The 21,316-nt window shown below is 41.6% G+C and overlaps 2 protein-coding genes across 2 annotated transcripts; both read right to left on the bottom strand.

Annotated features, from left to right (window-relative positions):
• Positions 1-115: 115 nt before the first annotated feature.
• On the bottom strand, positions 116-3,730 carry LOC306713267 (FERM domain-containing protein 6-like; the record flags this gene model as incomplete). Its single annotated transcript, XM_079182920.1, has 13 exons — positions 116-157; positions 238-260; positions 340-510; positions 680-847; positions 958-1,132; positions 1,252-1,320; positions 1,458-1,523; positions 1,704-1,859; positions 1,932-2,160; positions 2,315-2,373; positions 2,676-2,752; positions 2,911-3,001; positions 3,662-3,730. The coding sequence occupies 13 exons, from the start codon at positions 3,728-3,730 to the stop codon at positions 116-118; spliced, it is 1,395 nt and encodes a 464-aa protein (XP_079039046.1).
• Positions 3,731-4,142: 412 nt separating this feature from the next.
• Positions 4,143-20,971, bottom strand: gpam (glycerol-3-phosphate acyltransferase, mitochondrial). The gene is made up of 21 exons (XM_079182534.1): positions 20,843-20,971; positions 17,678-17,814; positions 17,421-17,540; positions 16,775-16,848; positions 15,817-15,930; positions 15,579-15,728; positions 15,280-15,379; positions 14,862-14,998; positions 14,143-14,242; positions 12,098-12,310; positions 11,798-11,911; positions 11,483-11,568; positions 10,492-10,604; positions 9,414-9,484; positions 8,728-8,995; positions 8,463-8,620; positions 8,207-8,284; positions 7,880-8,017; positions 7,559-7,748; positions 7,251-7,309; positions 4,143-7,153 (listed from the first exon to the last, which is right to left on the bottom strand). The coding sequence occupies exons 2-21, from the start codon at positions 17,759-17,761 to the stop codon at positions 7,037-7,039; spliced, it is 2,484 nt and encodes an 827-aa protein (XP_079038660.1). The 5' UTR covers positions 17,762-17,814; positions 20,843-20,971; the 3' UTR covers positions 4,143-7,036.
• Between the last annotated feature and the right edge of the window lie 345 nt (positions 20,972-21,316).

The raw sequence follows: 21,316 nt of genomic DNA on the forward strand, positions 1-21,316 counted from the left end.
TATGTTAGCATCATTTATATATTAGGTACAGAATCTATGATGTGAGCATCAGAGCAGTAACATAAGGGATCTTGTCCTGAGCTTGTAATGAATCCGGTTTTCCTCTGGCTGTACATTAGTCCACAGAAACCCCTTCATCAGCTCTCCTCCGCAGAACCTGCACAAAGATCACAGAAATCACTGACACCTTTGATGTCGGGCTGTGCTGGACATTTTCAGTCGGAGAGATCCGCTCACCTGTTTCATTTCCACGCCGACAGCTGAAAATGAAAGAGCACAGAAAAATCAACGTAGTGCACAGGAAATGATAGACACACCATCAAGCTTATTTGGACTGACCTGCCCAATAAGAAGAGGGTAACTCCACAGGCCTGTCGACAGACAGCTCAGCCAGCCACGACAGCTCAGCTGGGTTGTCGACAAATAACTCCACTGGTTGGTCCACACAAAGCTCAAACTCTGCCACAGTCAACATAAACACACAGACGTTCAATGCATCCTCCTGAAAAACTTAAGGCACCGGTTTTGCAGCTCTAATTGTTTTTATATATATCTTCATTATCATTTATTGTGGAACCTTTAGTGGAATAGAGTAGACAAGAAAGGAAGTAAGATCTGACAAACTTATTCGACCGTGGAAAGCTGCAACGTCTTGGAACATGTTTTTTCCCCTCCTGACCTGTGACTTTATCTTCCTCCTCCTCTTCCTCCTCCTCTTTGGACCAGGCTGTGACTGTTTCGACAGCAACACTCCAGTCGGTCATGGACGATGTTAAGCTGTTGCTCTGCAGCCTGTGTGCTAAGCACGCTGTGTCACAAATGTAGGCCTCTTTGTAGAAGTGACTAGCTGAAGAAAGAGCGAGAAAAAGAAACAGTTTGGATTGTGATTATGTGAGAAACCGGCTTAAAAGTCCCAGATTAGTTTTTCACGATATTTAGTTCTTTAAACTTTCTGACCCTCCATGTCATCGAGCTGTTGGATGTAGCCGACTACTCCTCTGGTGTCGATGTGGAGCCGGTGACTGTCACTAAGGTGCCTCAGGACGTGTTTGGAGTGGAAGGCTGACGGAGTGTAATACACCAGCTTAGGGAGGCACAGAGAGCCCACTGCAGCGATTTCAAACCTGCTGCCCTGGAGAGCAAGTGAGAAGGAGGGTACAATCCGAAAAGAGGGCTAGAGGATGTGGCAACATGCACGTCTATGTGAATACATTGTGCACTTTGGTGTGCATGTAGTCTTTAAGAACCAACCTGGAAAGTGAGGCGGTCAATGTCGGTCCAGGAAAAGTCATACAATAGGCACAGCTTCCCCTCCAAATCCTTAAGTAAAAAGTTACAACATGTAAACTCAGGAATGAATTAGTTAAGAAAGTTCCAGAAAGTTTATTTACATCTACAAGTGAAACCCTTCAAGAATGAATGTGTATATGCAAAAATGAATTCCCAAACAGACCCACCTGATAAATACGGATTCCTTTCAATGCCACACCAAGAAGGATTACACTTCTCAGCTCGTTTTTCTCCTGCACATCAAATAAACCAAGAAGCAGAGTTTGATATGTGAAACATCAGCTCATGTTGCAGGACAGAGTATGTTTCCTCTCATGAGTTCAACACTCTCAGAAACGGCCTCACAACTTTCAGATTTTTGTTCTGAAGGTCTATGACAGTTACAGTATTCTAGTGGTTGATTCAGTGCAGACCTGTTTCATTCTGTAGAAGGTGACCGGTCCATCCTGCAGGTTGCCGGCCTCTTTTATAAAGAGCAGGACCGCTTGGCTATGCGTCACACCTCTCAGCTCAATGTGCAACACCGGGCAGTGCTGGAGCAGGAAGTCTCGTCCACGACGCTTTATCAGCTAAAGACATAACTCGTGTTACACACACATACTACAATTCAGGTTCGGTCCAAATGCTCACACTTTTTTTACCCAGGAGGGGAAGTAATCTTCAGGAAGAAAGTAATGTTGGTGTCTTTTCTCTTCTCCCTCCTCCTCATCATCATCATCATTCCCCTCGGCTGTCTGCTCCAGATCTCCAACATCAGCCTGGAGTGCAGAAGCTGCCAGCTGGAAGAACAAAGCCTCCTGATGGCGGCTCTCCGAATGCAGTACTTTGTGCCTCAGCTCAGCGTAGTAGAGCTGCTGCACTTTGCTGCTCCTTAAACAATGAGAGGTAGATTCTGTATTGTCAGCACATATTGATAGACAACAGAAGTGACGTTTAAACAGCGGGGAGAGCATTCATAATTTATATATATGTGCAGACAGATGAATCTCCTTCATAAAAAGTAGCTGATGGGACATTAACTTACAATATCAGCCGACCACTCTCTACATAATACTGCACTCTCAGAAATAAGATGAATGGGACCTGGAAATAAATGTAGAATACATATTTCAACAGAGTCAACAAGAAATGTTGCTCACTTTGAATTCTGCACATTACCTCTACTTACAGTCATGTTCATATTTGAAGAAACAAACAGAAATTGTATTTATAGATTATAGATATTTCCCTGAACAATAACAGGACAAAGATTAGTTTGTCCAGAACATCTCCCTAGATATAAGGCAGTATAATATGCTTTATCACTGTTTATAGGTTCACTGGGGCACTCTGCTATATGCAAAAGGTAAAGCTTCTGAGAAAAGGACTGCAGAGCTTAAACTCACCAAGGATCTTCTGTTCCATCTTTTGCCAAAGTACTTGCTCAGCTTTTGCTCCAAATCTAGAAAGAGGTATTCGTTATCTGAGGGAAAAAAGCACACATTTAATTAAGCCAGAGAAAACACGGCGTGGTCATCTTTAGCTTCACGGTTCATCCAGCAGCCTCCCTACATTTCGGCGTCCCACAATAAAGGATTTGAAAACATTTGCTCTTGAACTCCCACACAGACACTAACTGACCTCTGAGAACAGCCAGACCAAAGACTTGGAGTTCACTGACGCCAAGCTGCTTCAACACACTATTCAACACCTCGTGGCCTCTGGCTCTCACCTAAAGCAACACACATAACAAGAACAAGTACGTAAGAGCGCACGTGAGCTTTGGCTTCACACTGTGCAAGTGTTTTGGCTTTCTGGTCTCAGCATTTTGTTAGTATCTGACAGTTGTTTGGTTTTGTCATTATAGTAGTATGTTAATACACATATATTTTGTAAATAACCAAGCGACTCTGAAATCATGTTTCTTTCCCTTTTTACTTTTTGTAGACTCTCTCCATCCCCCTACACTTGTACTTTTAGTGTTATTCATTTGAGACAAAACGCACAATAAACAATTATAAAGATGAATTTGACTGATAGCATTATCATTATTTTTTACAACATAAGATATTGAAACATCGTTAATTCTTCTAGATATGATAATCGTCTAGTGAAAACTTTATATTGTGATCCAAAGTAAAATTATTTTGGGATTAAATGAGTTTTATCATTCCATTACAGTAAGAATGCAGTTTCAAATGCTTTTCCAGTTTGAAGAAGTACATTGAATGTATCCCAAATATATTAAAATGATCACATTTCAGCAAAGCCCCTGTGTAATCTGACACACCAATGACAGCTGGGGTCTTTATAGTTCTAATTCCAAGTGATACATAAAACAAAAGATAAAAAAACATAAATATGACACAAAAACAACATTAAAGCCACGCACCCTGACAGTACAGTCCAGGTTCTGCTTGTTTGGTAGGAGGATGTACACTCGTTTCTGCGTCGTCCTCATGGTCACAGAAGCTTCAGTTGGTCTCAGACCTCCGTACCGTCCTCTCGTCCTCCCACGAGCTAACTGAAGAAGGCCCGCCTTCCCCCCTAACCTGACACATGACTTCTAACTCTTGTTGATATAAAAAAAGAAAAGCATCACATCCTCACATTGCAAAGGATGCTGGTTGGGCCTTATCCATTTCTACAGGATTCTCACGTAAGAAAACTAAACAAAACAGAATACCTCACATGATATGGATGAAATCAATTAAGAGTATTTAAAAAATGTATACCGACAGATACCAAAACATTTACTGTCCCATCCTGGCACTAAAAATAAATCCATAAAAAGACAGACAAGACACAATTGTTAATCTATCATTAATTTATTTAAAAACAAAATCTAATAATGCCAATTGTGCTTTGCTCGGAGAAAGCAAGAACAAAATAAAGTGACACTTTTTTTTTTTTTTTTAGTAGCTGGTGATTCTTCTTCTAGTAGCGACAAGTTCTCTGCTCTTGAGTTGTTGTTTTTGAAATTACAATCTACAGTGTTCTTTTGGATTCCCACACCAAATAATCTTTAACATGCACAAGAACAGAACAAATAAAAACACAACCAAAGAACACTACAGTGTATTGAAAAGGCACCTGCTCCCCAGACACAGGCTTTCTTTTTTTAATCCTACAAAGTTACATAGTTGTAGAGGGACGTTGTTAATGCAGCTTCAGTAGCAATGAGTCTCAACAATAATCCCAACGAGCAGTTCATACAAACTGTATCACGTGTGTACCGACTCCATCGAGTACTCTACAATATCACATTGACCTTTTGAGGGACAGATGAGATACATTCAAGAGGTAAACAAATTTAACTTCATCTCCGACGACAACTTTCTCTGCAACATAACTGTAAAATACAATTCTCAGGTTAAGTGGAGTTCACATTGAAATGTCGATGATTCAAGGCGACCAGAGGAAACATGCAGTACAGTACGTAGTGTGTTTTTTTGTTTTTATCTTGGCGGAAGGGGGGGGGGGACTTGAACAGATTGTGGGCTCAGAAATGCTTTGAATGTGAATCAAATCCCTTTGATCACACTCACATTTAAATGACATACGCTCCTGTTCTTCAACATGCTGCGGGCGTCGTTCACAAGTTTCCATTTCAGGGTTATTTTGTACATAAGATTTGACAGACTGCACGAAAATATGCAGGTTTATATTATTAAATTAAGCGATATGTTGACAAAAAGCATTTAAGTTAATTGTAACAAGCAGTGTTGTTGATCACTGTCAACAAGTCTTTCAGTATAAATAGTCATTTAAATGTTTACCACCACACATCCGATGCCCATTTACTTTTATTGCCCTGACAGAACAAGAATGTTGATTTCTAACATTCACTTCGTCTTCTTCACATTATCAATCTGAGAAAATGTGGTCAGCATCTCCTCCAATACTCCAGAAAATCTATCACACTTTTGTTTCCCCTTTCCAAACACATTCCTTCTATCAGTTGGTGTGCACTTATACACCAACATGACCTTAGATGTACATTTATGTTCACTGCTAAAGTTCTTTAGATTTTAAATAACACACGTAAGACAAGGCCTAAATATTGAGTCGTGTTGTGTTATCTTCATAAAATGAAAAATGGTAAATGTTAAGCAGCTAAATGCACAAACACAGCGCAGTAAGATTTCACTATCAGGTCTGCTTTTGATTTTCATGATTAATATTCTGTTGCCACAGAGTTTCTACTCCAAACCTGTCTGACACCATTTGTTTTTTTTACATGTGCGTTTTGGATCAAAAACTGAAATGATCAGCGTTAAGTGTGTTTATAGAACATTTTTAGACTGATTTCATGAAAGTAACACAGTGGTGCTGAAAGTTTAAAGTGAAGCACTGAACCAAGACAAATAAAGAATAGATAAACCTGACAGTTAAGGACTATTATTTCATTTTCAGTAATCTGCATTTATAAGTATACAACAGGAGACAGGAGACCTCTCCTTTTTTCACCAGTGCACCAGAGACACTATCTTCCAAACATTTAGAGACATTGTCTTTTGTTCTTATGGACTACACAGTGGATATGTACCATTCATTTTTATATTACCACACTGTGCAGTTCCTTGGTTTTGCAAATGCCCATCCATTGGAGCAAAACTGCTCTCTCAGCAGTTATGCGCTTATAAAGTGTGTTCATAATATAGGAAAAAGTGGCGGTGAACCCAAATCTCTGCTTTCCCTGAAAGGCATGACCTAAGAGTTTCTGAGCTTGTTGCATTTGAACCTAAGTGGATGTGATGGCTGGTATGAAGTATTCTAGGTGCTCTGTAACATTGATCAACAGGTGATAAAGCTGTTATGCAACGAGGTCAAAGACTCATGACGAAAAGTGTGACTGAATGCACTTAACTGGAGATGCTTGTGATTTTAGGCTTCAGGTACATGTTGTGTTTGCCAGGTAGATATTTTTGCACGGCTGAACTGATTTGCTGTTTATATCTTTGATATCTTAAACCAGTAACGGTGGAGTATAATTGATCAAAGCTGTCTATAAGGAGGATTAGATTTTTACATTTAATTTAGGAAATGAAAATTTGGATATGTATTTGCAGGGACAAATCTTTCTATCTAATGTTCCTACAATATTAACGTTGATGACACCAGAGTGCATGTATTCAAATGCATTACTCTTGCTCTTGTGGCCAATGTACAGGGATTTGTTTTCAAAATTAGCCTTTTATCAAACTACATTATGACACGTTTTCTACTGTATGATAGTGGAGTGCACTGGAGAGAATACAGCAGTTTTACAAACCAGCAGAGTGAACATAAAAATGCCTTTGTCGTTTGTGTTTACCATTATTTTCTATGCATATTTTGCTTGTTTACTTGAATAGATGAAAGGCAGCTTGCTTTGTTCGGATTGCTGTAAAAGTGATTCTTATTTACTAACCTGCTTGAGTATATTCTCCGATTAAGTTTAAAATTTTGATCATATTAAAACCTCATGACTTCACTGGCAAAGTTCACAAAGAGAAGACGATCCCTAGAGGTACCTCTTCAAAAGAACGATACATTTTTTATCAGCTGCACAGTTCTAAGACAGGAAGTCAAGAGACTGGAACAAAAAGGGAAGACTGGCTTCAAGTCTCTTCCGGCTAACAGCTAACAGTTAGCGGCTGTTACATGAAGGCACTTCCTGGTAAAGCTTTCCACAGAGTAGCACCTGGGATTGTTTAGAAGTAACCAGTAGAAGCCCTTTATTGGAAGGAGCCTGGGGTCTGAGCTGGGCTGAAAGGTGTGTCGGTCACAGCAGGGTGAAACCCACGATGTACTGCAGGAGTTTGTTCCGATTGGCCTGAGGTAGAAAGGTGCTGCTCAGCTCCAGAGTCGTCACCTGGTTCTCTCTTCTCTGCTTCAGGACCTGCAGGAGGTCACAACACAAGGCAAACTGAACACCTGAACCCTACTTTATTTCAATAACTGTAATCAACATATCATGTGTTCATAATCACTCTTACCCCGAGCTCTTTGAATGTCTTCACTGTGTTCTTAACCAGGTAATGAGTTGCACTTTCACCTGGAAAAAAAAAACAATATTGTACAAGTTAATTCATAGTTAATCTTCAGAAGCTATTTTTGGTCTGAGATATAAGATAAATCTAGTTCCAGCACATTTATGGTTTAACAATGATTTTTCTGTATATCATAAACGGATTAAAACATGGAGTAATTACGCAGGGCCCTTTATTTGTTGAATTTTAAATAACTCCTTTAAATAATCCCTAAAGCGTACAGTTCAGTATGTGGGGGAATATTGCGGTACTACCATAAGCAGCCACTCCTCTCTCTGTGCGGGTGAGCAGGTATCTGAAGAGCCTCTGGGTGTACTCGGACTCAGCCATTGGCTGACTCAGACTGTGGACAAAGATTGCAGCGCCGCTGTAGGCCTCCAGCACCGGGCTGACAAGTCGCTGTAGGAAGACGAAGAACTCCTGGTGCTCTGCGGAAACGCTCACCTAAAAACGGGGAGATGAAAGTCAATGACTCAGTGTTGCCTGATAAAACAGATCTAGACGTTGGTGCCATGCTGGTGGTTCTGTGGGCTTTAATAAAATAGTCTTTTGAGATAAGTGTTACTAAAATAGACCTTTAGGTAGCGATCTCTCTGCTCCTCTCCAAAGTCACTGTCCTCGTCCTCCTCGTCGCTCCTCCAGGAAAGGGGCTCTGGGAACTTTTTGGGCCACGGTTCCTCTGTGGGACTGGGACTCAGTTCCTCCTGGTCCTCCTGTCAAACACACACAAATCACAGTAGACCATCTGGGTCTTGAAAAGTCCCACCGCATCTTACACATACAGTAAGAAATTATAGTTAACCACGCTTCCCAAGATGTTCATCATCCATGAGTCTACTTTCAGTATTAGTCACAGTGGTTACGTTCATTTTTAGCAGTGAGGCTTGTATCTGAAAACTGACCTCTGCTACGTAGAGAACTCCATATTGGATCAGCCGGGACACTGCATCATGAAACACCTGGTAAATAGTCTGACAGGGCTGTGAGACAGAGAGGAGGAGAGGGAGAGGCACTGTGAAACATGCAACGAGCCATGTGGAGTCTCATTTCAAATCTGTTTAAATACTAAACAGCATCAAAAATGTTCTCTTGCTACTTGCTGGACTAACTTTGTACAGTGCAAAGTGTAGAACAATGGTGGCAATGTGCTGGACTTACCGGTGCTACTGACACCTCATTGATAAGAAAGTGAGAGAGCCCGGCGGCCTTGCGGATGAGTCTCTCCTGACTGAGAGGGAGGCTGCTGGGACCATCAGGCGGTTGATCGGACTCTGATTCCGCGACCAGCTCTCGCTGCAGTGACAGGATGCTGCAGGCTGGAGACATATAAAGTAAAGAGCTAGGCCCGGGAAAACAAGCGTCCGACGGATGAAATTTATAACGGCAGCGGCAAACACAACAACAACCTCTTGGCTCTACATACCAATGATTGCGTCGGAAATGAAGACGTGGAAAAGGCCATTGCTGTAAAAGTTGAGCTCAAAAAGCGCTGGTACAGTTTGGCTGGGTGCGATGGTGAACTCTCCGTTGCGATTTGCACTGCTGGTTACATTGACGCAGTTTCCCAGCAGGTGGAGGGCACGCATGACCACATCCTCAGAGTTCCCCGAAAAGCCCAGATCAAAGTCCCGCGACAGGATCTCCTCCTTCATGTTGAAGAAGTCTTCCACCAGCTTGGACAGCACCACCCCCTGGAGCAGAGAGGAGGTAAAATCATTGGTGACTCCATAAACTAATCAGAGCCAGGATTCAGAATGCTAGACTGGGCTTGAGTTTGTTGTATGCAGCACTGGCATTTTCCTCAGAACAGAAAGACAATTTCAGTAATTGTTTCCTACTGCAACCCACTTACATCAGTGTGCCTGCAGAGGGCAGCAGCTCACCGCTAATGTACAGAAGAGCCAGATCTCTAACAGAGAGGGGCATTCAATACTATCATGCAGAGGTATGTGACATTTGGATCACCTTGGTGGAAGAGAGGATGATGGGCAAGAGTAGGATGAACAGGAGAAAAAAAAAAAAAAAGAACAGAGGAGTAATAGAAAAAGGGAGGAGGGCGCGGTATACCCCGGGTAACAACCAAGAGGAGACATGAAAAGCCAGACTTACCTGTCTGTGTCTGTAAAGCAGCAGACAGGCTACAATGTGGGTGGACATGATCGCTGATGACTTATTAGCCGCTGTGAGAGAAGACATAAAGAGGTTGTGATGAGAACACGCAACAGACAAATATACTAATATCATCAATAAATATGTATTTTTTATTCTCAAGACAAAAAACAGACGCTCTTCTGTCCGATTTTGGTGAGGGTTATGACAACAAATAAATAAGTATGTACAGATGGGACTTGTTGGCTAACCTATGTTGGTGTGTGTGTGTGTGTGTGTGTGTGTGTGTGTGTGTGTGTGTGTGTGTGTGTGTGTGTGTGTGTGTGTGTGTGTGTACATGCCCCGAGGACAAGGGTTACTAGTGGTCATTTTGAGCATCGCTCAGGTTTAGGGGTGTAAAGCATGTGTGAGCAGTGGTACTGCATTCCTCCCCTCCTCTGCTTCTCTTTCCTCCCCTTCATCCTATTGGCTGAAAACAACATGCCATCCAGCTGGAGGCTTTGTGATTGGCTGAGAGAGAAACACAAATGGGCCTAGCGTAGGAGAATGCAGCTGAATGAGCTGGGGAGAACCGGTTTCTGTAGTGCTACCCCCGCGGGAAAAAAGCCCAGAGTGATGTGAAGCGGATGGACTGATGCTGTGCTGTTTTGGATTTCAATTAATGAAGGCAGCATGATGGATAGTATTTCATGTGTGCAGCCTTAGCTCCAGCACGCAGGTGCACTCTTAACACAGGGTGAAAAGGAGAATGATGTGCAGACGAAGAAGAAGACAAAAGAGGAATGCATAATGAAGCAGCAAACATGTGCTCCAGTATTTTAAAGAAATGAGATGTGATCGTGCCATAACAGATGTAGCTGAATGTGCTTTCAACATGATGGCATTCACAGGTCGCTGTCTTTCTATACAAACAAACTAAAAATCCAAAGACAAAAGTTACACCGAGACTCTGAAGTAAACAGCTTTAGTTAAACTGGAGAGTCTTGTTGAGGCACATGATGATCTTTGAAGTTATACGTAACAGGGCTATAGCTATGGTGTAGTAAATGCAATGGCGGAGGGGTTGTGAGTTTCTTACTGAAGAGGACGTGCTTGGCGAGGTTGTTAATAAGTTGTCGTCTCAAAATGTCATTGGGCAGCTCTCTGTTCAGCTGCTCCTCTTCCTGTCCCTCAAACAGCTGAGCATCAGGTCTGGAACAACAACAACAACAACTCAACTTGTAAATATAAAGATGCAAAATTGTCTTGTAATGTCAGCTTGATAGAGTATGCATTCACCAGTTCATTTCACAAATGTGTTTACTTCTCTATCATTAAATAGTTGTTTATAATACGTTACCAATATAAGTGTTAATATAATATTTAGAGGATTAGTTTAGACTTACATGAGACACGACTGTAAATAGAAAGGCACCATAGGAGGCCAGAGTCTGCCCAGTGTACTACTTTTCTGCATAACAGCATTATGCTGCAAACAAACTGCCCCTTGTGTTTTGAATAAACACTAATCTGAACTGAATTAAGCTTAATATCTTACTAAATGTGATCGTTCAATCACCGTTACCCTCCTGAACATGTGGTTCTTTCTGCTCACTTTTACGCTCCCCTTTCATTTCCAGGCTATTGCGGAGACGTTACATGTCTATCAAAGATAGGACTATTCAGCATGTGGGTGTTACTATACATGCTGCATCTTCTGAAATACAATTAGCTTTTTGTGCTTTCAAATCGGCTCTGCTGGCTTTAGTTCTGAACTTGGGACTCCAGACCAGCTGGGATGGAGCGCTGATGTCTTTGTTGATGTACTGTCAATATCACTTTTATTTTGAAGGGACAGCGCTGAACTGAAGTGACTCCTGCCAATGCAGTGCTGAGTGCTGTGCTCAGATAACAGACCGTGCTGTGAAGTAGCAGGAGGGAGAAGTCAAGCTAGCTGGGACACAAGGGTTCGTAATATTACAGGTGGGAATGTGGGGCAGCTGGTTTGTGGTCAGAGGAGTATATAACAGACTGTGAGAGTGGGACGTGTGTGTGTGTGTGTGTGTGTGTGTGTGTGTGTTTGCCCTTACTGTGCAGAAATAATGATGGGCATCAAGGTGTGCTCCAGGGACACCGACGGTGGAATATGGCGGCTTCTCTGGGAGTCCAGGTACTCCTGCATCAGACACACAAACCTTTTAAATACTTTCCAGTTTAAACTTTATGTAGGCCACGTTCATTAATTTTTCATTTAATATTCTCGTTTTTTTTCAATGAATATGTTGAGAAAGCAAAAGAAAGCATGAGCTTTAAAACTGAAATGGTCTCCAGCTATAGCTCAACATGTGGCCACAACAGCTGTAGTTCTTTTGTGCAAAAGCTGATGTGAACATGCGGTCGGTCACCTTTAGGGAGAAGGGCTGGTTGAAGTCAACTCGGACGCAACCATAGTTCTTCCTCAGCATCCTGAACACTCCACATGCTATTCCCCACAAACTCTCATTCTGCTTAGGTTTGCCCTGGTGGGAAGAAGGAGTTTAGAAGATTACTTAATGTAGACAATCATAACAACACATTCTAGTTATCCCACCGCTACCCAGCAAAAGCCAAATACGATAACATCTATTCTTTGAATGACCATTCAATGCACCATTGTTGCCAAAGCAGAAGTACACACAAACAACAGACGTTCACCGAGGACTTACCAGCTGCTCGCTATTGTAGTTGCCTTCAAGAATACGATCGTAGGAGATGCCAACTGGCACTACCAGCACGTCTGGGATCGACCCGGTGCACATTGTGTCTACCACGATGGACAGCATGCCAGCACGCGCTGTAGACGGCTTACCGCTGCGGGAGCGGGTACCCTCCAGGTAGACCTCCAAGAACTGATGCTGACGCAACAACTCCTCTGTATACTGAAGGAAGATTGATGAAACAAGAGAGAAGAAATGTTCAAGTGGGATGAAGATGAACGGTTAAAAAAGGTGACACTGGATGTCAAAAGTGAGACAAATGTGCATCCGCTGTGTGTAAAGGTCATAATACATTTGATGAAAAGTTTTTTGACATTCTGTACAACAACATTGACTCCGTTAAAAGGTGGAAGACAAGTCAAGTGAGTGCTGTGAAGCTGCTGCGTGTGCAGCCTGAATAAGTGTTAGAAGTGGGTGGTGGTCGCCAACAGTTTGACCCCCAAACACACCGCAGGGACCTGGGCACATGCCAAGGCAACCATTTTGTGTAACAGTATCCACCAGAGGACAGTATGTGAACAGCTGTCTCTTGCTATGTGGACACTTTTGAGAGGAGAAGCTTTGTTTGGAAATTGACTCCGTCCTTTTCACCGCTAACTCTAAAAGGCCAGACGTCACATGGCTTTTATCTTTATTAACCTCTGCATGCCTGAGAGCGACGCAGGCATGCCAGATTAAAATTCTTCTACCAAATGTAAGCACCTTGTCTATTTATAAACTCTGTTTGGTGGGCTATATTGTGTACTATTGGAGAAACAAAGGGATTACATGTAGGTCATGCTTTAGAGCAGTTGCTCATGTCTTAAGCGGATACCTTTTATCTTACAGGCACAATACACGGCCTGTGTTGCTTTCAATACTCCCAACTATGAAGTAAGTAAATCCACTAAAGCAGCTTTGCTGTTTTTAAGAAATTGTACAGACTTTGTCGCGAATGACGACAAAGCATTAATATTAACATAGTAGTCATTGACATTAGTTCTACTTCAGGTTTTCTCATTAGTAACAGCGATTGATCCACATTAACCAAATTCTAGACCTGAACAAGAGGTTTAAATTCCAGTTTTAATCAGGCTCTAATTTCCATTCAGTCAATTCAAAAGAATTTTAGGATGACTTTCTTGAGATGCAAAATGCACACATCAGGGTGGAAATACAACAGCGACTCACAGTGCTCTTCAAAAATCAATACCTCCAAACATTTGACATATTTAACCATCGATAGTTACACTATTACTCTTCATGTGATCCATTAGTCACCAATGAGAGTGTGTCTAAGTATGTTAGAAGATGCATAAACCTACTTACAGAAAAAAACTGACAGCATATGAGTTGGATCTACGTCAGTGAAGTGAAGTGAAGCAGCATAACAGCTTTTGACTGTAGTGAAAATCTTGTTTTTTTAAAAAAAGGTTAAACGCCATCAAATAAGGCTTAAAGCAGAACATTCTGTTGGATAAAAACATGTTGTGAATTTAGGAAATTATTGTGTCTATCTTTTTGCGAAACATTTTTACCTTTCGCCGTCACAACGCTCTGGAGTTATTGGAAATGTTTAGATCACACAGGTCCTATAAAGCCACTGCAATCTAAATCTACAAACAGCATAATACTTATTCTAATAATAATAATAATAATAATAATAATAATAATAATAATAATAATAATAATAATAATAGTTTAGCCTAATCTTTATCTGAATAAATAGACATTTTGAAAAAAAAAAGGTTTTTGATTTAGACTTTGAATATCAGCGTTAGGAATGAATCTTCAAAACGTCAAACTATTGAGCACAGGCCTACAGAGAGAGAACACGGGCTGACATTATGTAACAGAAGCTTTTAAGTGTCTCTGCCCATCACTCAGGAATGAAAAGAGCACACGGAGCAGAAACGCATGAAGACAGCATGCAGTTATGTAATAAAACACACACACACAACTGAATTTGATAACCAACCTTTACTGTAGAAGATAATTAGACTCTTGGGACTTACTGCATGTAACAGTGATCTGTACAAAACGTCCTTCTTTCCATTCCCCGTTTCCTCCATTTTCCGTCGTATGAAAAATCCTCCAAGTTTACGGATAAGCGTGCTGGAAAGAAAAAGAACCTTTGATCATCAAGCTTCCACACTGAGCTTTCTACAAAAGCAGCAGCAGCGTCCTGACCATTATCAGCTGGCTAGAACATTGTGATAGTCCAGTAATTGTAACAGGCCAATAATTTGGATTGTGGCGTAACTGTGTAATTTAATAGTATAATTGAATCGTCTTTAAAACATGTGATTATTGAGAGTATTGTTGACACACACATGCATGTGCAGAACCCATCGGTTGTGTTTATCGCTTCTTTAAACACAGTTTTCACTTCTTCATTTCCTTCACGTTTCCTGTTCTCAGTAAACACGGCTCAGGTTGGGTCTATATCATAAGCACCCATGAACTTTAGAAGATCTGTTTTGGAAGCTCAAATATAATAACACCTTTTCACCTCCTTTAGTTAGCCTGGCTTCCTGGATATTAATGTTCCCTCAATGTAAAATCAGTGTCGACCTTTAGTTTCACTCTTTAGATCAGTTTTTAATTCCTCTCTGATCCATTTCCAAGGAATTCCCTTTCGTCTTATATCAAACTGCTCTCTGTGTTCTCACTTACAGAGAGCAAATACAAACACCTTCTTTCCAGATCAAACGTGACGTGAGGCTTCTTTTACCTGAGGATAGGAATGCTTAGGTTGTTTCCAGCGGCAATGTGAGGGGCTTTGATGTTGTGACAGAACAGGATCAAGGTGATGAGCAGGTAGTCAATGTGCGATTTGTGAACAGGGAGGAAGACCATTGGCGCATTTTGCTGTAAAGACAAGGCGTAGAAGATTTTTAAATAAACACATTTCTGAGTGCAGATGGAACAGAACTCCAGTTTAAAGTAAGAGCAACATTTCATCTTCTAATTTGATATAATGTCTACAGTAACTACAATCTCCATTTACAACGCACCCATCAGAAATGTATTGTGATGATCAATATTTGTGTAATGCCTCTGGAGACACCGTTTCTTCTTGCACGTCTTGTGGAGAAAGTCATGCTGTGACTGTGTAATTCATTATATTTGTGTGTGTAGTTTCTGCTGACCTCAGTAGCAGCCTTCTTGACCATTTCCAGCTGACCCTTGTGGATCTGGATGCTCCAGAAGAAACCATTAAAGAGCCTCAGGAGGACCCACCCCGTCAGCCTGAGTAACAAGAAGCAGTGTGAGACGATGTGGAGCAGGAACAAAGAGTCCAAAACTTGAGCTGTAGCAGAATCTAGTCTATTTAAGTGTAACGTGACATAATGTAAGGGTACTTTTCTAAGGTTTTGTTAATGTGCTACAATATCAATCAATGGCTAAAAAGCAAGAGCGCTGAGATTTCTGCTACACCAGCATGTACCTGATGAAGGCCGGTGAAATGTTGGCCACCATCTCCTGAAGGAAGGCCCTGGCTTTCTGCTTCACTTTACTGATTGCTTTGTGCTCCTGGCCCGGCTGGCTGGCTGCAGCGTCCAAATCTGTGGCTACCTCCACAATAGAACTCTCCACCCTGCCACGGAGCACAGCGCACAGCAAACATAAGTGGACACAAACACAAAATGTTCCAACAAATGTGTCGCGTTGCGTCGGGCCGTTACCTGCTGTTGTTGAGCACGTTGTCCACGACGTTCCTGGTGAACATGTCCTTGTTGACGTCTCTCTCCATGACAAACAGCACGTAACTCAGCCTGCGCGCCAGCCATCCCCGCTGTCTGCGTCAAGACACATCAACACACGAATGTGCACCAATGTATACACATATAACATATTCTCAAACATACTGTACGCATGGCTAATGGTTGCATCCACATATTTTGTATGCATAACTGTTGAAACGGATAGATGATAAACTGGCAGCATTGGTGGATGTAAACACACAGCTTTCTTACAACGTGGGGCCGTGTTAAGGCCAGTTTATTCTTCTTTGCTGAGCTTATACACGACAAAATACAGATGGGTCAGACAAAACTAACAACGCCATCTTGACTTCAGCCCATCTTGGCTCTGGGGTGCTAATGCAATGCTGAATAAATACAATAAAATAATATAAACTTATTTCAGCATATTTGGAGCATGACGGCAATCGGCCTTCACTTAGGTACCTCTATCCAAAGGGTTGCCTTGGACTTTAAAAAAGCAAAGATTCACACCAAGCTCATGTTTATACTGTTTGGTAGTTGAGCTTTTAAGATGTCTTAAATTCAGTCACTGGATGCATGTGTTCGGTGTCTGCTGACAAACATTTTAAATTATTCAACTGTCTACCTTTCCACTGTTTCACAGATCGGCCCTCTTGACTTAAAGCCGTGTATTAGGAGGGCCAGCGTCTGTCTGCACTGTATTGATTGTACTATACAGGAGGAGTTAGAGCTCTTGCTCTTGCTCTTGTTGCATTAAATGGTCACCAGAAGCCAAAACGGCCACGTGAAAGCCGAACAGCTCGCCATGTAGTTTCAGAAGTTGAATATGTTCCTCTTGCCTGGCCAACGGACTGCTCAGAGTAAAATACTGCAGAAAGAAGTGACACCATAATGGAGTAGGTTCTGCTTTGTTTACCTGGTGTGGGTCTCATTAATGTAGATGACGTTGCGAAGTCCCAGAGATGGAATACTGGGGTTGAACAGTTTCTCCTGGGACCGAGACAATAATGATGATTATCGTGAGGAAGACAGCATCCACATCACTTCAACTAAGAGCCTTAAAGACAACCATGGGTTGCATGGAAGGTATATTGTATTTCATTTAGCCGTCTTTGACGAGTACTTGGCTCAGACTGGAATCCAGGTGAGCATCTTTACAGAGCGAAACAAGCTGGAGTCACTAATGTTTCATCGTGTGTACTGGGTCAGACTGGCCTCAGTGACACAAAGTCAGTCTGGCCTGATGTAGTTTGATATTTACACAGTATTTCATTGGCTCGTCACACATTATTGACACTCTACGCTCAAAGCAGTGCTTCACACATTGTTTTGAAAGAAATATGTTGAGAATGTTTGTCGTCTCCGCTGCTACAAATCAAATATTAATTTGGATATAGAGAAGATGTCATGGTTGATTTCACATAAAAACAATACATTTTAATGTGCGATGGATGTTCTAGTGTCTTCAAATAGCCCCAAGAAATTGTTTTTGGCAAGAGCTGTACCCTGCATATTGATCAATGCTCCTTTTGTTATAAACATTTATGATTATATATAATTACCCAGCTCTGTGGTGTACAGGAGTGACAGCAGCGGCCCACAAAGGGCCTCTTCCTGTTCAGCAGGCCCTCCTTCCACGTGCTGGCAACACAGCGCAGGACCGAGGGGCTGGTGCTGCGGTCCTGTAAGAGACATCCACACAGAACAATCACTGAAGGTGCCGAGACGAGATCAAACAAATAAGATCTGACACGATGTGTACCGCTGATCCTACTGTATAATGGCATTATGAAGATAAAAGTGATGGTCTGTGGTTTACCGAGTCATCGTTGGGATGTTTCCAGCGGTTACACCACTGTTCTCCATTGTTCACCTGCAGCAACAAACCATCTGACAGCTCCATGTTCCCCGCCGTCCTTTTCTCTCCCTCCAGATCACACACCACTAGCTGGCAAGCTGGAAAGACACAAGGATATCACATGGTTACATTTTTAATTATACTAATGCAGCCGCCACTCCTGGCAATATGCGAGTAAGAGCCTGTTAATTAAGCTTACTTTAGACAATATCGTAATTCACAGATCATACTTCAGATAGACTACACCACACGAGCATCTGAACAAGAAACTACTGATACACAAAAGGCAGATTAAAAACTTAAATTACAGCACATCGTTAATTCAATTTAGATATTTATTTTGAAGATGAACTACATTCCTTGTGAGTCTTAGATATACTGGGCATGTAATTACACGTTGTCACTTACTGGAATAGACAATAGCAGATACATAACTACCTTTGAATATATGAAAATACTTGCAAAATAGTTTTGCTTTGAAGATTTCTTTTACGAATTGGCTGCAACAATAGGACAGCATCAGATTTCTATAAGACAAAGATATCCTTACTGGTGTAGCTCTCCACACGTTGTGAGCATTAGCACCGAGCATGAAACAGGTGTTACCAGCCTCGCTCCAACTTAACCAGAGAAACTAGCTGTATGCAATAGCTCAAATTGAAAAGTGGGCCTCTCCCAAACGATGCATCACCCTGCTAGTATGAGTTTGGTTCACATAACACCCGTTTGCTCCAGTTAGGCCAGATTAGCAGAGAAATATCAGGGTTCCATTGTTACACTTGTATTATGTAATACACGCCGAAACACCTGAGACTGTGGGACCAACCAGGTGACAGTCACTACTTAAAAGAAAAGCATATCATGCAAATCAAATGGGTGGGTCTATTTACCCCTCCTTTATGTAGACTCCAATATCATGTGATCATTTGTTTAAGTCTATAATTTACCTGACACACTTCCCCTAGAAAGCTATTTTAAAAACCGGTACGTCACGGTTCACAAGTGGGGCAAAGAGCCACGCATGCTTCATACATCAAACACGTGACTGAAGTTGTGCTGCTCTAAGATACAACATGAGGGAAACTTATGACACTAGTCGGGGGGGGGTTTGGGAAGAGTCACTATTGTTTTCACTGTAGCTCTAAAAATATCTGTTGCGGGTTTGTTAACAACTGGATCCTTATTTAAAATAACACCTATCTACATTTAATGTGTGCTTACTCAATACAAACATGACTATGGGTTTCATCAGACCTATTTGTTGTGTACTGCACACCTACCAGTAGAGCATCTCTAAATAGCCTCTGAAAGTTTTTAACAAGATTATTTACTTGGATAAAGGCTGTGGCCAGAGGACACCGTGACAGCTTTAGTCAATACAGAAATAACAAAAACTTGGAGTATGATAATTGCCAAAGAAAGGTACTTAAAGGATTAAACTCTACAGCTTTAGCTACTTAAAATAAATGTTTGAACACAGGACGAGACTATTTCTAAAATACTTTATGTGTTTTAGATGCTGTATGTTGGATATTATGTGAGGATTAAAACACTGTACAACAACACTTTGTTTTTGTTAATGACCAAATCACACATGTTGGTCTCATACTATACTGGTTACTGCCTTGTTAAACTGTTTACTACAATGTAGGTGTGCAGCGTCTGGACCCCAAATACCTACAAATGAAAAACGTTGACGTTGAAACCTCTCTGCCTGTTGTTTCTGCAATTGTTCATTTCAACAATAAAATACAGAGTGCATGTAAAGTCCAACGGCCTGGAGAAACACGGACAAAGTACAAAGATTACAAATGGTAATCAACAGAAAAACACCATGGCCTCTGATTTCGTCACTTTATGAATAATTGCTTTCACACTAAACATTGTATAGTATGTGTGTAGGTTAAGGGACAGTCACGTGTAGGGGCAGCTTCATCTTTCTGTGAATAATATTAAGACTTCCTGCTTAGTCCATCAGTGGCCCTGTGAGCCATTATCTTGTTGTGGTGGTAGTAGGTGATACGCACACTGATGAGGGTTTTCAAAAGGGGTCAATGACCGAGAGTACTGCACTTGATGGGGGTGACTTTGTTGGAATCAAACAAAGAAGTTGAAGAATGAGGAGCTTGGCAGATTAAGTGGCAGGTGAATGTAGCCAGAATGAAACAGTGTTTCCATGCACGTTCATCTATTGGCTAATGCAGACTATTTTGTTAGTCTTCTAATGGAAAGAAAACTTTATGCGATATCCATCTTATCATCTAAATGATATCCCATCACGAAGTGTGTCCACATGATAAGCAATGAGATGATATATGTTGCTATTTCTTAAGGAATGCAACAGTAATGTTTTTAAAACAAAGTATTTTATAATTATCCACCCATATCAGCCAAAATAACAAACATGACAATACTACAACCTTCTAATCATCACACTGACCTAGACACATACCAGCATTATCGTGGGAGACAGCTGATCACACCCTATTTATCTTATGGAGGTCAAAACCCCCTTTTTCATTAACACTGTACACGACGAGGTTAATCCTCCTCCACACATGCTCCAAGCTGTCCATCGTAACCAGGTCAAACGGGAGAAGTCTCCAGTGTGACAGATGGGGCTGTGCAGATAACTAGCAGGGCAGACAACAATGGCACACAACAGGGCAGCCCGGTGTCTGGTTCGGCTACAAAGTAACGTTAAAATTAAACACCATGAATTGTGCAGTCTCAGCCACCGTCTTTTGGCGATTTAGCATCGCATGCTGCCGAGCCTCACGTGGCCAACCTGACGTTAGGGTTTAAAGGAATAAATGTAGTTAACGGAAGATACGTTCATGAGAGATTACATTATATTGTGTGACCGAAGAAGACACAAGGTTGGATGTAAAAAAAAATGGTCCTCTTGAACTCAATGTCAATGTAAAGCTAACCGGCTGACGTCAGGTTACACCACTTTAAATCGGCTTAAATGTGATGTAGCATTAGCCGGTCACAAGCGTGTCAACGGCGTCGTGTAAGCTAAATGGTACAACGCAGTTGTTTCCATGACAATACGATAGACGGTTACATAGCACCAACCGTTAGCCCGTTAGCCAGGCTCGCGAGGACGAAAATCTGCCTTACCTTGAATGTTGTGTTACGCTGACTCATATCTCAAAAATAAAAAAAACTCGTCGACACAAATGTGCAGCCAACCCGTTTTGGTTTCCTCGGTGCCTTTGTGTCTCCCTACGGGAGCTCCTCCACTCTCTCCTGCACAAGACTGGCACGGCACGGCACGGCTCTGACAGAAATGTGTCACAGAGAGGAAGGAGCGCTGTTATTTCAGTACAGCGGCGACCTGCCAGAGGTGTAGTTGTGCCCGCAGCCAGGAGGGGGCAGCACAGTGCCAATGTGATCACTATGCATTTTCTTCCCACCATTCATTCATTTTATCAGCTGCAATCCAAAAACTGCCTGCAAGAATAGATAATATAAAACAGGCTGCGACCCTTCAAGTACTATACTATACTACATACAATTGTAATTCCTCAAACAAAACAATAAAACATAGTCATGAACAGTACATTATATTTACACAAAGAACAAACGTTTTAG

The sequence above is a fragment of the Pholis gunnellus genome (genome assembly GCF_910591455.1).
Source record: "Pholis gunnellus genome assembly, chromosome: 21".
Taxonomy (NCBI): domain Eukaryota; kingdom Metazoa; phylum Chordata; class Actinopteri; order Perciformes; family Pholidae; genus Pholis; species Pholis gunnellus.

Bases quoted from the DNA above. Each gene is read 5' to 3' on its own strand.
- gpam (XM_079182534.1), bottom strand. From the start codon at position 17,761: ATGGAGCTGTCAGATGGTTTGTTGCTGCAGGTGAACAATGGAGAACAG. The intron at 11,569-11,797 runs GTGACCGACCGC...TGTCTGATGCAG, and splicing joins ACCAGCCCTTCTCCCTAAAG to GAGTACCTGGACTCCCAGAG. The intron at 7,749-7,879 runs GTCTATTTTAGT...CCCCGTTTTTAG, and splicing joins AGAGAGATCGCTACCTAAAG to GTGAGCGTTTCCGCAGAGCA.